Source organism: Humulus lupulus, chromosome X, assembly GCF_963169125.1.
Source record: "Humulus lupulus chromosome X, drHumLupu1.1, whole genome shotgun sequence".
Classification (NCBI taxonomy): domain Eukaryota; kingdom Viridiplantae; phylum Streptophyta; class Magnoliopsida; order Rosales; family Cannabaceae; genus Humulus; species Humulus lupulus.
In genome coordinates, this window is record NC_084802.1 from 3803405 (window position 1) to 3820325 (window position 16921).

The window sequence follows — 16921 nt, forward strand, 5'->3', positions numbered from 1 at the left end:
ATAGGATTTGAATATTTTAAATTATAATAAGTAAGACTTCATATTAAGTTCAATTAATTCTTTATAATAATATTCTTTTTTTTATCATCAAGTTGTAGAGAATGATTCTTTATTTTTATCATCATATGTACATGTTGTAGTAGTGTATTTGTTTTAACTATCTAAAACAAACTATAAATAAATTATAAAATTCTAATTTTAAATCTAAATAAAGATCATTTAAATGAGATTTAAATTGATTGAAAATGTCTGACACTTGATTAATTTTTTTGATTTGTTGTTATTATTTCTTTTGAAAATGAATTAGTTCATAAAAAATTATATGTGTACACTAAAGAACAGGGACGTGAGTAAAATTTAACTGTTTGAATTTTGATTTTGACATCGTAAATTATTCGAATTTTTTTGAAACTTTGTGAGATGTTTTAAATAAGTACAATATACACTATCATACATATATATATATATATGGGGCACTCTTAATAGTTACTACCTATGGATGATTACTTTAATATTAACTATTGTATTAAGATCAATGGTCATATTTATAATTGTTAATTAATATTTCTAAAAATAATTTTTGACTATTTCAAAGTTTTGGAAGGGCTACCCGATGATATGACGATCACATATTTATTAATTAAAAAATAAAAAAAAATCTTATTTAATATCCATTCTCCATTCATTCTTCATTCTTGATTTATTCTTTTTATCCATTCCATGAGAAAAAAAATAATTTTGAAATTAATGAGAATAATTAATGTGACTATTATCTTTCCAATTAATGTTTATTGCTTAATTAATCTAAAAGATTTAAAATTAATAATTTTATATATTTATTTTCATCATTATTATAATAATTCTTCGTCAAAAACTTATTTAGTGATTTATGATAACTATTTATGAATAATAATCATTTACATATATATTTGAAATATAACTATGCATATGCCTAAACCAAATTTTTGTTTTGTCAATGCTAATTTCATATTCTTAATTATTTTAAATCTTTTTCCACTCTTTAATACCTGATTTTGTAAATTGCTATAAGGGAATATAACAAGTTAAGTATTAGTGAGCTATATATACGTGTGTGTATATATATATATATATATTGCTATTCCTATATATGAACTTATTGAAGCATAGAAATAATTAACTAAGCAATTATTCAATACGCATGCCAAAGACATCATCACCACTATAATGCTCACTTGAATCCAACACCAATAAATACAAGTTTGATCACCACAAAATTAAAAAAAAAAAAACAAAAAATATATATTTGTATAAATAGTTTTAATTATGTTGACTGGCACAAGAAATTGTTGACTATTCGATTGAACACAGCAGGGTTTTCAGACTGAGGTACATGAGATGTCTTCTTTATCACCTCTAGTTGCACTTTCTTTCCCAGAAGCCTGCATTACAATAAAAGCCAATACTACCACTATTTATTAATTGACATTTTTTTTTAATAGAAAAAACAAATCTTGTGGTGCCAATTATATTTCCATTTGTCTTCATAGGTCCAATACAAAATATGATAGAAAATGATATTTTTCTAAATTTATGAGTTTTTATATGAAATAAAAGTAATACTATTCTAAAATTTGAGATTTTTAACCGTGGTATGGACACAGGTTTGACCTACTTATGCTTAGAGTCGGACCTGAATTTTTTGGTATCATCGAAAATGGATAAAAATTCGTTGGATTTTCATACTACATCAATTAAATTAGAAGAGAGTTACACACTCGAGTTTGACTCAATACATCAACAACTCAAAATTAGATATGAAAAGTGGTATGTACAAAATTGAGTTCGAGTTTTGGCTATAGGCAAGCTGTCCTTAAGCCTAGGGTCCCACCTCAAAGAGACTCGCTAATGAAAAAAATCGAGGCTAAAAAAAGCACTCATAAGGCACGCACGAATAAAAAATAAAAAATTGAAAAAAAATATTAAAAAATATATATATAAATTTTTGAAAGGCACCCCTCCCTTGGTGGTATTAATTGGCATTATTCAAAATCACAATATTCACCACCAATTTTCTTACTCCAAACAAATGCATTTATTTCATTTTCTTTTGAAAAGTACTACTTATTAACTGTCATGTTTCTAATAATATTGTGAAAAAGAATGTGAATAAGTGACACTTAAAATCTCTGTCGGAATTACTATAGCTACATGTTTACAAGTGCGTCTACCCATAATCTATATAAATATATATATATATATATAGGAATTCTCCTAAAGGAGGTTCACTTTAATCCCTATCGGTAGGGCTCTCAGTGTTTACAACCCATGAACAGTTTTCGGCGCGATTTTTTTTTTATGACCGTGTATATTGTAGCTATTTAGAGCATCCTGCAAATTTTCAGAAAATTCTGAATAGTTTACAGTACCGAAAACTAGGTTCAAACATGTTGTTGCACACGTGACTAATTTTTTTTATGCACGTGGAAAACAACATGTTTGAACCTAGTTTTCGGTACGGTAAACTATTCGGAATTTTCTGAAAATTTACAGGATGCTCTAAATAGTTATAATATACACGGTCATAAAAAAAAGTCGCGCCGAAAACTGTTCACGGGTCGAGAAACACTGATAGCCCTACCGATAGGGCTTAAAGTGAAGCCCCTATAGAAAAATTGTCATATATACTTCACTTTAAGCCCTACCGGTAGGGCTTTCAGTGTTTCTCGACCGTGTATTTTGTAGTTATTTAGAGCATCCTGCAAATTTTCAGAAAATTCCGAATAGTTTACCGTACCGAAAACTAGGTTCAAACATGTTGTTTTCCACGTGCATAAAAAAATTAGTCACGCGTGCAACAACATGTTTGAACCTAGTTTTCGATACTGTAAACGATTCGGAATTTTCTGAAAATTTACAGGATACTCTAAATAGCTACAATATACACGGTCATAAAAAAAATCGCACCGAAAAATATTCACGGGTTGTAAACACTGAGAGCCCTACCGGTAGGGCTTAAAGTGAAGCCCCTATAGTAGAATTCCCATATATATATATGTATGAAAATTGTTTTATAGGAGATTCACTTTAAACCCTACCAGTGAGACTCTCAGTGTTTCTCGACCCGCGAACAGTTTTCAGCGCGAATTTTTTTTTTTATGACCGTGTATATTGTAGCTATTTAGAGCATCTTGCAAATTTTTAAAAAATTCCGAATAATTTACAATACCGAAAACTAGGTTCAAACATATTTTACACCCGCATAAAAAAAATTAGTCATGCGTGCAATAACATGTTTGAACTTAGCTTTCGGTACTGTCAACTATTTGAAATTTTCTAAAAATTTGCAGGATACTCTAAATAGCTAAAATATACACGGTCATTAAAAAAAATTGCGCTGAAAACTGTTCACGGGTCGAAAACACTGAGAGCCTCACCGATAAAACTTAAAGTAAAGCATCAAAAAGAAAATTCTCATATATATATATATATATATATATATATATGCATCTATATGTATACATATACACACGTTAGGGGCCCTGCTTATTATTATTATATGCATCAAATAAAATAGGTATATGTATATATGGATCTATCTAATCTACCTATATTTGTGTACTATTACTACGTATAATTAAATGATGAAAATAAATAAATATATAATGTAATAGTATAGAGTTATTAATTACTTACTGTTTGAGTTCAACAGCCATCTCAATTGGAAATATCTGATCATGATCTCCCCATACTAACAGCACTTCCTGCCAAAGTCCCATATATATATATATATATATATATATACATGCATAAGTTATATTTTGCTTTTTTAGGGATGTGCATCATTTGTGCTTTTACTACTCGAACATTTTTTATTTTTGGCATTAGAAGAAATTATAACTCAATTTTTTTTGTTCATGACGTACATTATAGTGATAACAAATATCTTGTTAATTTTTAAGAAATTCTGATGAATTTACATTGCCGAAATCATAGTATGTTTTCTACGTATATATAAAAAATCAAATACGAGTATAATTGACTATTTGAACTCTGATTTCGGCATCATAAATTATTCAAAATTTCCTAAAAATTAGCAAGATGCATGTTATAACTTTAACATAAGCCAGCGTACAAAAAGAAATTATAATTTCTCCAAATGCCAAAAAAAATAAAATACTCCTAGGACAAAAGTGATGCATCTAACTAAAAAAATTTCTATATATATACAAAATAAGAAAAATAGTAAAATGATAATTTATGAGAGCCACACCAACCATTTCTAGAGGAGAGATTTTAGCTTCGTCATCTTTTCCAATAGTTAACCCTTTTAGAAGTTCCATCTTCTCCATCCTTTTATCTGAGTACAATTTCTGTAACCACCATACATATATATATATATATATTATATGACATAATAATAATAATAATATCAGCATATTAATTATCTTATTATATTCATCAGCAAAAATAGTTTTTTCTTTATATTTTGATGGTACATACAAGTACCAAATATCCCATTGCGTGGACATATTTTCCAACGTAGTATTACCAACTCCCCAAATATATATTTATTAGTACGAAATTTAACTAAATTTGATATTGAATTCAAACACATGAGATGAGATTAACACACACTATTTTTCCTAAAGCTCTTTCTAAAATTTATAATTATTTACAAATTAATATTTTTTTGACACATTTCACAAATTACTTTTGTACAAAATTATAATAAAATTTTCATATTACAAACTGGCATAAGAAAATATATATTTATATTTACCAATTTTTGTTAATGATTTAATTACATTTTTTATAAGAGTGTGCTTGGCAACAATTGTGTAATTATTAGGCCGTGTAATTACACTATATTTTAAAATACAAAGTATATTTAGATATTAAATGATAATTATTTATACTGTAAAAATAAAATTATGTAATAAACATTATTTAAAATTGATAATATTTAGTAATTAGACAGATAATTACAATCAATTCTCAAGGGAAGCTATGAAAATTAGAAAGTGTAATTAGAGCACTTCAATTACATAGTCATATTATAATTACATAGTTAGTCAAACATACTAAATCGAGTCATTATTCTGAATTATATATACTCAAATTTAATTACAAGATGATTATAAATTAATTTTAGTGTTTGGTGTACTGCTAAAATTGAGATAGTGCATATATATATATATATATATATATGAATAATGGTCCAATATCCATTACTTTAAGTGCTTCAATTCAACCACTCGATGAATGCATAGGGTACATGTGTCTGTGATTGAGTGGGATATATAAGGAGACAAAATCATATATATACTTAGTATAATTCTTCCGACCTTCATTTTAAGTCCTACTGGTGTGGTTTTCAGTGTTCTCAACCCATAAATAGTTTTCAACGTTATTTCTTTTATGATCGTGTATATTGTAGCTATTTAGAGCATCCTGCAAATTTTCAGAAAATTCCGAATAGTTTACAGTACCGAAAATTAAGTTAAAACATATTGTTGCACGCGTGACTAATTTTTATTATGCGAGTGGAAAACAACATATTTGAACATAGTTTTCGGAACTGTAAGCTATTCAGAATTTTCTGAAAATTTGCAGGATGCTCTAAATAGCTATAATATACATAGTCATAAAAAAATCGCGCCGAAAACTATTCACGGGTCGACAATACTGAAAATCCTACCAATAGAGCTTAAAGTATAACCCTACAAAAAAATTGTTCTTTATATTTATATGTAAAAATAAATATAAAGATGAGGGAAGACGTTTAACTACCAAGGAAGATAAATAGCAAAGAGTCCTGGACCAGTGCACCTAACTCTGTAACTATATGTACTTACAAAATCAATACACACATATATAATATGTATATGTACTTAATAAATTGCTTCACCTTCGATTATAATATATTTATTATTTATCTAAAGTCAAAATCACTGGACCTAAACGCACCCAAAACCAACAAGTGTTTTCCATATTTAAATCTTTCCTTTTCATTACGTATTATATTGTTTTAATTTACATGTTATTAACAATGAAATTTTTTTAGCTATGATTGGTTGGGGTAATGAGATGGAACAGAATAAAATAGAAAAGAATTAATTTTTATTTTATTTTTTTGTTTGATTGTATTTTAGAATATTAAAATGTCAATCCAATAAAATAATTTTTCTATTATTTTGATATAATAACTATTACATTTAAAAATTGAAGGAATAATTATTCCAATGTAAAATTGAAAAAAAAATGTAATGTTTTCTTTTTCAATTTTGTTTATTTATATTAATTTTTATTACATTTCATTCCTATTAATTTTCTCATTCTTATTTCTATTGATTTATTTTCATTATCTCAAATCAAACAAATATTAAAACTAATATTAACGTGAACAATAAATATTATAAATACATTTCTTATTATCATAAGTACTTTTCGGCTAGAGTATAATTAAAAATAAACAAAAAAAAAAGTTAAATTTTCCAAGACTGCAAATTAATTAATTAATTAAGATACTTAACCCTATATTTTAATGATAACTCTATATCGAGAATATAATGTTAGGTGTTTCATTTAGATTCCCACCCATAATTTTGACTGATGAAGACAAATTAAGTATGATTGTGACATGACTTATATATATATATTGATATAGCTCAACATATTATATACTAATAATAATGATGATATTTAAGTGCATACAAAATTTACACTCAAGTTTACTTAATATAGGTAGAAAAAGCAAGAAAAATGAAGAAGAATATTAATTTTTTTTAAATAAAAGAAGAATATTAATCTCTTTTGTGTACTTTACCATGAAATTTAAATTAATAAATAAACAAATATTATCTCTTGTTTTAATGAAGATATTTTAGCCCTAAAATCACGATAATTAGCTACAATATTTAAAATATTTTATCTAAATCCCAAACACCATTCCTAAATAATCAATAAATATAAAAAATTACCACTATTTTACCAATTAATTATTTTTTTATAATTCTTTATCTCTAAATTATGTATATAATTAATATAAATTAGTTTTTTTTTAAATAAATTTAAATTTAAAAGATAAATAAAAAAAAAGAACTTACTTGAAGTAGGTCATTCAAGAACAAGTCCGGCAACATTTTGGGCCGCTTATACACGGCGAGGCTGAGCAGAGTCCTCATCTGTTTGGCGGTGGCCGGAAGCATAAGCTCCTCCGTCTTCTCCACCTTAGCCCTCTCCAACAATCCGGAACCGTCTCTCCGCCTCATATTCACACCGGAGCTCGCAATCACCACCCTATCCACTCTCTCCGGCCACCTCTTCGCTATATTATACGCCACGATTCCGCCGTAGCTAGTCCCCAAAAGACTGTACCTCTTCACTCCGATCCTCTCCATCAGTCCGGCGACCGAGTCCGCCTGAAATTGCTCCGATCGGTCGGCCAGTCGAGTCGTCGACTCGCCGAAGAAGACCAGGTCGGGGACGTAGAGGTCGAATTTGGGGGCGAAGTGTTGGACCTGGTTCTGCCACTGCCACGTCGACACCGGGCCGAAGCCGTGGATCAGAACCAGCGACGGCTTTCCGGTGGCCGGTTTGGTCGGGTCGGGTCCCCAGAATCGGATCGTGGTGTTGCCGTCGTCGTCGACATTGGCAACCTGGGAAGTGAGCCCCGCCGAGGTGAAGCGGCGGCGGAGGTAGTTGCCGTACAGGTAGGTTGGGCTGAGAAACGACGGTAGCATTGTGAGAATCTGAATCGATAGAGAGAGAAAGAAGAGTGAGAGAGAGAAGTTGAGTGTGATTAATGTGTATGTATATACGTTCGGTAGAAAATTGGAGAAGAAAGACGGTTTTTACAGTTTAAAATAGAATTATGTTAAATTACGTAAAAGCCATTGTTGTTCTGTTGAACCGACTAGGATATTTTGGTAATTTCGAATATCAATATAGGTCGTAATATATTTTTTTAAAACTTAAAAAAACAGTATTATTGGTTTATTTACTGGGAGCATCTGCAAATTTTTAGAAAATTCCGAATAGTTTATAGTACCGAAAACTAGGTTCAAACATATTGTTGCACGCGTGACTAATTTTTTTTATACGCGTGGAAAACAACATATTTGAACCTAGTTTTCGGTACTGTAAAACTATTCGGAATTTTCTGAAAATTTGCAGGATGCTCTAAATACCTACAATATATACAGCCATAAAAAAAATCGCGTCAAAAACTATTCACGGGTAGAGAAATACTGAAAGTCCTATCGATAAAGCTTAAAATGAATCCCCTATAAAAGAATTGTGCTTATTTATTATTGATTTTACTCTATTGTAGAATTATCCTGTTTATTTAATAGACGGCTGATATTAATTTTAATAAACATAATATAGTATTTTTCTTTTATAATTGTTTGAAATTTGAAATTGTTATTGATTTATTTTTTTGGGACTGAATAAAAAATAGAATTAAATGAAGAATTAGAGGATTTTAAAAAAATCACTTTTTTTAATAAGAATATAATAAATTAGGGTGCTGCTATATTGCACTCCAAAAAAAGGTTGCATGGTGCACATTCTTCGTATTTTCATATATGATTATTTTTTGGCTTAATTTTTGTTATCGTCGTATGAATTGTAATTATTTAAGTATTATGTAAATTTCTAGATTATTCTAAACAATTTACAATACTGAAAATAAAATTTAAATAGTTTATTTCACTTATGATTATTTTTATTATACTCGTAAAAAGTAATCAATTTTAACTGTTTTTGGCACTGTAAAAATTCATAAATACTCTAATTAACTATATTATACACAATCATACAAAATAACTACAATCTTCAAGGTATTGAAAACACAAACTAAGTGCACTGTGCACCCAAAAATATATTTTTCAATACATTAACTCAAATATTAGTTTCTAAAATTTAAACTAGTAAGTATTGTAGTCTTAAGTATTATCGTAATTTAGAGTCAAATTAAAAATACTTAATTTTTTTTAATGATATGGCCTTATTTCAAATCATTTTTGCTATAAAATTTAACAAGGGAAGTGAATTCAAATTTTACTAGATTTGTCACCATAATGAAAATTATCATGTGTGATAAAATAATAGTACATCAGTTAACAATAATAGTAAATAACTGTCGAGATAACCTATTAAATCATAATAAAATATATAAAAGAAGATAGCATTAATTTACTATATCTCTATAAAAAAAAATTGAGAAATGTTGCATTAAATAAGGTCCTGCAACAAAATTATTCTAGTTTGTGAACATAACTCTTTTATGCTAGTATTCTCATTGTTTCCTAAAATGCCACTAACATAACATATGAAAGACCCTTTCATTTCTTATTTTGTCTTTTCCCTCTCTATTTCACATCCAAGCTCACCCTCACCCAAGCTCCCCCCTCTTCTAATTCCAAGATCTCACTAAAAAAACAAGGCAACCACCAAAATTGAATTGATTCCGTTGAGCATTTGAGGTTGTGTTTTGGGGAAGATTGAATCCTATCAAGGTGAAACAACCGTAACACCCTGATGAGTCAAGACCGTTATACTGTGTATTTTAAATAGTGTTAAACTTGCTAAACGAGTCTTTTGGCCATAAACGTGCAACTAAATGTGATTAACGATCCAGGGTTAAAAATTTCAGTTAAAAGGGATAGATATTTCATTACAACGCTAAGTTGTATATGAGATCCCATAATAAATGTTTACAAAGTTGTTTACAGTTTCAAAAGGGTAATTACAACTCAAAAGTTACAACCCGTCAACCTAAACGGAAAAAATAGGGTTGAACCATTGTTCCTCTGAGAAACCTTGGTTGTGGTGGTCAAGCGGCCGCATATGTACACATTGCCACCTAAGCTCTCCAACTCATGGCTGATCCAACTTCTCTTTCCCCTTACATGCACCATATAGTACCCGTGAGCCAATGCTCAACAAGAAAACTTAACACATGCTCATAAGCAGTTAATGATACATTACCAAACCATAATAAGCATGTCTAGCAGTAATAACCCTACTCATGCATGCATACCATTCATATAAATGACTACATCTTCATATGGGGCCAAATTCCATAAATAAATGATTAACTGAATCATATCGGGACCCGTTGCCCAAAATACATGATTAATAAATCACTCTAGGACTCAGTGCCCTAGGATATGGGACTAATAAGTCACCCTGGGACCCATTGCCCTATCCTCTCTATAACCAGCCTTGGAGCTGGCGCAGAGTACCTGGCGCTTAATTTTCCACGACCATTGGGTCGGACAAGCGTATGATGCGTTCCTGATTATATCTAACCATATCGACTAGCGCTTTGCGCGCTATTGCCACCCTTGACTCATAAGTCAATGTTTTTCGACCAGCGCTCAACGCTATTGCCGTCCTTGACTTATAAGTCAATGTTTTTCTCAATTATATAATGCTAACAAGCATTCGTCATATAACAAATATCCATATACAGAGCTTTCAACAAGCTTTATCAATCATTCACGGGCATAATCATAATCATGCACATTTACAGGGGCCCATGCCCAATCAAGACTATATTCAACATTCGAGCCAAGCCCTAATCATGTACATCATGTATTGGTGATAACTCTAGAAATTAGAGTTATTTTACCACATTTTTTAAGCTAAAAATGATTTAGTTCTTAAGTTTTTAATTAAATTATTAAGTTTTAATTACTTTTTGAATTTATTAGCTTCATTTTAACTTTTATAGATTTTTATATTTTTATAATTATTCTGTTGTAAAATTTTATTTATAAATAAATAAATGGGTATTGTTGAACTTAAATGTTAAATTAAGTTATAATTAATATTTTCAAAGAATTTATATGAATTATTTATAATTGAAAATATTTTATCATGACTTAATTTATATTTATTTTGTAGGGAAGTTAGTACAATTTTAGACTTTGAAAAGTAAGGAAAAGAATGAAGAAAAGTGGCGTTTTTGAGAAAAAAGAAATAAAAGTAGCATTTTTGGAAGACCATCACACCCAGCCCGGAGGCCCATCTGCCAGGCCCAATCCGTTACTACACCAGCTGCCTTCCCAAAATTTTACATATGCAAAAGACATGTACAAGCCGAAGTCCCACCCGTGCACTTCTTCTCCAGCTGCATCTCCAAGCCAGCAGTTGCTCCATTTGGGCCGGATCCCTCCTCAGGCCCAACGCCACTCTTCTCTTCAGCAAGCCATCAATGCCTCAACATGCACCAGCCTTCCCACCGTGGGCCTCCCAGCTCGCCTGCCAGCAACAAAGCTTGCTTCAGCCATCAAATTGCCCACGCCTACTGCTTTCCAAAGCAATCTCCAGCCAGCCCTTCACCTCATTTGGGCCCAAAAGTCACCCAAGCTCATGCCATCAACACAACATTCAACCACCAAAAAGCCAAAAAGTCACATTTTTCATTCCCAATATTTTTCACTCAAATATCAATTTAACTTTTCCCTATTTTTCTTACCTAAATAAACATTCCTAATTTTTTTTTTTACCCTAGCTTTTCACTAATCTTTTACCCAACCAAATATTTCATTTTTCCAATACTCTTACACTTACTCTATTTATCTTACCACTTCCCAACACAATTAAATTAATCAATTTATTTATTTTAATTTGATTAATTTAATCTCCACATTTTGCCTATAAATAGAGTCTTGTAAGACCATTTGGGGGCTCTTCTTCTTCTTCATCTTTCAACCTCTTCTACACTCCATATTTCTCTCTTCTTTTCACTATTTTCTATCTACCATTTTCATCTTTTGAAGAGCATGTCAAGTATGTTATTTTGTAATTTTTATCTAGTTATGAGCTTCTAATCTTTTTCAAAGGTTATTAAGATGATGATGAAGCAATATGTAACTAGATAGTATTTTTTTATTGTATGTTGATTTCCCATTTGTGTAACATTGTTTATGGATTTTTCTATCAATGATATGCATTTTTCATCTATTATTGAGTGTTAAAGCATATTACACTTAGTTCTTCATTATGCAAAAATATGATATTCTTTGATTAAATGTTTTTCATTAAATTGTTCACATCTAATTCTTAGAGCATAAGTATCATATTTTGCCTAAACATAATCTTTTTGATTTTTTGTAGTTTCATTAGGTTGTAACACAACTAATGCTTAGAAATTATATCTTATATAAGTGAAGAAAAATCCTACCTTTTTGAAAGAGTAACTTGTGCTTGAATAGAAAATATATTTTGAAAAAATATATAGTGTGATTTATTTCAACTATATTAAAACTTGGGAATCAATATACTTATAAATACTATTGAATTTGCATTTTGTGGATTCTAAAATCTTAATAATCTTATTTTATATATCTCATTTGAAAACAATTTTTCTATTTAATCTTAAATCTTTTTATTGCTTGTGTTTTATTTTTCTAAAACAAAATCTCAGTAAATATTTGGAACTAGGTTAGAATATTCTTGCTTTGTTTGAAATAGTTTCTTTTGATGTTAGTCAACTCCCATGGGTTCAACCTCGTACTTACATGAACATTATATTCCGAAACGATTCGTGCACTTGCGAGCTTAAATATTAAAACACCCTCTTTGGGGATCAACAATTGGGTGCAATTTTCTTACCTTAGGTCCGAGCACGATCCTGATCCCAAGCCCCTAGCGATAATCTAGTCACAACCAAATATAAAATCTCGTCAATAACGAGTAAATAAAGACTTCCGGACTGAGTCCTAGCCTTGGTAACGTCGAATCCTACTAAACCAGGTAGTAGGCTCGATCGCAAACCCTTAGGTTTGAGTTCCCACACTCAAAATCTCCCCAAGGCCCAAAATCCCTTAAGCGCCGCAGCCCCAAGAATCATAGCCGCGGCCTGCCCAAAATAGAGGCCCAGCCTCACCTTTCACTGAACACACGCCGCAGCGCAGCCTAACAGGCGCCGCGATGCAACCTCGCATCAGGAAATCGCCCCTTACCTCTGGGTTCAGGAGGGCCTTGGTGCCCCAAGAACAGGGTCGCAGCGCGACCCCGCAAACCCAGAATTCTCAACTTCAAATCCTCTAAAAACTCACCCAAATTCGTACCAAACCCACCATTCAATCTCACAACATCCCTATAACCTCCCAAGCAACAAAACCCGCAGTTCCGATAGATAAAAAACTCACCAAACCGTAAAAATCCAAATCAAAACTCAAGAAGCTTAAGGAAACATAAACTCATAAATTCAAAGCTTAATTACCTCTAATTAAGTTGTTTTCCTAGCTAAATCATCCGACTATCAAGCTTCTACTAATCTTCCCTATAATCGTTATGACTCTATTCTTGCTTGAATCCAAACCCTAAAACTTTAGTTTCCTTCGAAAACACTATCGAACGCCAAATGAGAGAACGGGAGAAAGAACGAGAGTACTGAATGTGTTTTTCTGTTTTTGTCAGGTTACTTACAACTCAAGTAACCTTAAGTAAATCTCACGTCTTGGGGTACCAAAACCATCCCCGATAGTAAAATGGTCAAAATCCCTAGAATTCCATCCTGGTCTCGCTAACTACAAATATATCATCGAATATTCATTCCCATTACCCAATATCCTGATAATGTACCAGATACCCAAAATACTCATTGACTCACTCCGAGTTAAGTATTGATCCCGTTGTGACTTTTACTAGTTTAAATTATGTAAAAGCCATTGTTATTTGGTTGAATCGACTAGGATTTTTTGAATATCAATATGGATCGTAATATATTTTTTTAAAACTAAAAAAAGCAGTATTATTGGTTTATTTATTATTGATTTCTATACTCTATGGTAGAATTTTCCTCATTATTTAATATACGGCTGATATTAATTTTAATAAACATAATATAGTATTTTTCTTTTATAATTGTTTGAAATTTGAAATTGTTATTGATTTATTTTTTTGGACTGAATAAAAAATAGAATTAAATGAAGAATAAGAGGATTTAAAAAAAAATCATAAATTTCTTGATATTTGACAAAATCTTTAAGTATAAAATATTTGTTTTTGCTCTTTAATAAGAATAATAATAAATTAGGGTACTGCTATAGTGAACTCAAAAAAAAAAAGGTTGTATGGTGCACATTGTTCATGTTTTCAGGATATGATGATTTTCGGCTCAATTTTTGTTATGACTGAGTAAATTGTAATTATTTAAAGTATTATGCAAATTTTTAAAAAATATGAATAATTTACAATATTGAAAAACAAAATTCAAATAGTTAGTTGCACTCGTAATTTTTTTTATTATGTGTGTAGAAAGTAACCATCTTGAACCCATTTTCAGCACTGTAAAAATTTTTAAATACCATAAATAACTATAATATACACAATCATAAAAAATAACTACAATCTTCGAGGTACTGAAAACAAGAACTAAGTGCACTCTGCACCCAAAAATATATTTTCCAATACATTAACTCAAATATTAGTTTCTACAATTTAAACTAGTAAGTATTGTAGTCCCATTTAAGTATTATCGTAATTTAAAGTCAAATTAAAAATACTTAATTTTTTTTAATGATATGGCCTTATTTCAAATATTTTTTGCTATAAAAACAAGGGTAATGAATTCAAATTTTAGTAGATTTGTCACCATAATGAAAATTAGCTTGTGTGATAAAATAATAGTACATCAATTAACAATAATAATAAATAACTGTCGAGTGAACCTATTAAATCATACGACAATAATTAATATCATTTGCGGTGTAACAATTTGAAGCGGACCCAGTCCGCCTAGGGTCCAGCGCTAATAATATGTAATTATTAAAAATATATATAATACTATCTATTAGCAGCGGACCTACTATTATTATCCGCCGCTAATATACCAAAGGAAATGCTTGAGAAAACGTTAAGTTTTTTTTAAGATTTATTAGCGACGAGTAATCACATTTATTAGAGGCGGACTATACGCCGCTAATACTATTAGCGGCGGGTAATCACTTTTATTAGAGGCGAACTACCCGCTGCTAATACTACTAATAGCGGCGGGTCCCACCGCTAATACTCTTGTAGTTTAAAATTTTCATAGCCCTTGTCCGGGTCTTCTATTCTCCCAATTTCCTTAGTCTCTTCTCTTCGTGTCCCCTCTCATAGTTCTCTTCTCTTCTCTCAGGTGCAAGGCAACAACCCAAGCTTGATCCTTCTCTCTCGCATCTGCTCTTCTCTCTCAAGGCAACGACGACAGCAACACTTCCTATTTTGGTTAGCTTTCTATTATTTTGGTTTGGATTTTTTTTTGGTAGCTTTAGTATCTTTAGGGTCTTTATTACAATCTTTTTTTGTCTTGTGTGAATTTTTTCTTTATCAGCGGCTCACCCACAACAACAACTCTTTTTCACAGGTTTGGATTATACATTATTTGAAAATACACAAATATAGTAACTATATGTTTTTCTGAAAAATTTATTTTGTATTTGTTGAGTGCGCATTATTTGAGCGTCGAGTCCTTTAATTAAAGCTCTCCTCTTACAACTCTGATTGCTTTGAATTTGAAGACCAAATCAAATTGAAAACGCTCTCCCAAACATATAAGATGATAAGATGTCAATAGCGATGTATATAAATAGTCTTCTTCCGAGTGATTTTGATAGTAAATTAGTGTTTAACTATTTTGTCCTAAAACTATGTTAACACACTTCTTTTCTTATCATTAAGAGGTGTTTATTTTGAGTAGTTCAATTGTCTTGGAAAGTGTAGAGAGGCTTAGGATGAATGTAATATTAAACTCTTGTGTACAAAAATGTTCGCTTTACCCTTAAAATACATGCGTGGTCCACACAAATTATTAACTTTACTCCCTTAAAATTTGAACCAAACATATGAATGGATTTAAATTCTCATTCCCACCTTTACTTTACCCCATACCAAACACCCCCTAAAGATCTATTGAGTTGTACCCACCATACTCAACATGTGTGTCTTTTTGTGGGAGTGCGCTACTAGCTAGCTTGGTCATATTAGTATCTAAATTGTAATTTGGGCAAGTTAATATATTGTGTTTTTGGTGGCAATGATTCTACTTAATATAGTTAAATTAGCCAATAAAAGATAAATATTGATTTGTATTAAAAAGAGAAATTTGTTGGATAAAAAAATATGACTTTATATTAATATGTAAGTCAGAGCTAGGGGCATGTACTAGTAATAATTTCACAAAGAATGGAAGATGATAAGAAAAAATGAGTCATTTTGTTGGTCTTAGTGTAATGCCCCAAATTTCCTAATAAAGTTTAGGACCTTGATTAGGAGGCCGGGAGGGCCATAAGTGATTTAGTATGATATTTAATGATTATAAGCATGTTTATACGAATTATATTATTTTATGATGATGAATGCATGCTTATGGGCTTATATTTTAAATGTAAGGGCATTTTGGTAATTTGGCCACTGTGGGCGTAATTGTATATTTTGGGTGCATGGTTGAGATTAAATATAATTTTACCACATTGTATGTGGATTGGTTCGAGCTTTTCGACAAGAGACGATCATGAGATGTAAGTGTTCGGTCTAGTCATAACGGGCTTAAGTTCGAGGCTCGGGGTGAGTCTCGGGGTGATATTAATGATTAGAGCATTACCGGGAATTAAAGGGTAATGGGATATGATTTATTGGTATTTGAAAATAGGGAGATTAATGGGAAATTGGGAAGCATTAATTATAATTAACGGTATTGGTTTGAAATGACGATCTTACCCTTGGAGGTGCTTAGAAGCTTTTAGTGACCTAGGGGCACTTAGGTCTTTTGGCATGGGATAAGTATCAATTAGAAGGCTGTGGAAAAACAGAACCAAAACAGAGCCAATCTTTATCCATCTCCCTTCCTTCCCGTACAAGTCTTTCCTTCATCCTTCTCTTTGAATTTTGAGAGTCACCTTGAGGAGTTAAGCATGGAGGTCAAAGGGAACAAGCTAGG

At 30.8% G+C, this 16921-nt stretch overlaps 1 protein-coding gene across 1 annotated transcript; it reads right to left on the bottom strand.

Annotated features, from left to right (window-relative positions):
* Positions 1-1130: 1130 nt before the first annotated feature.
* On the bottom strand, positions 1131-7798 carry LOC133806988 (uncharacterized). Its single transcript, XM_062245090.1, has 4 exons — positions 7089-7798; positions 4257-4352; positions 3676-3743; positions 1131-1421 (listed from the first exon to the last, which is right to left on the bottom strand). The coding sequence occupies exons 1-4, from the start codon at positions 7722-7724 to the stop codon at positions 1304-1306; spliced, it is 918 nt and encodes a 305-aa protein (XP_062101074.1). The 5' UTR covers positions 7725-7798; the 3' UTR covers positions 1131-1303.
* Positions 7799-16921: the final 9123 nt, after the last annotated feature.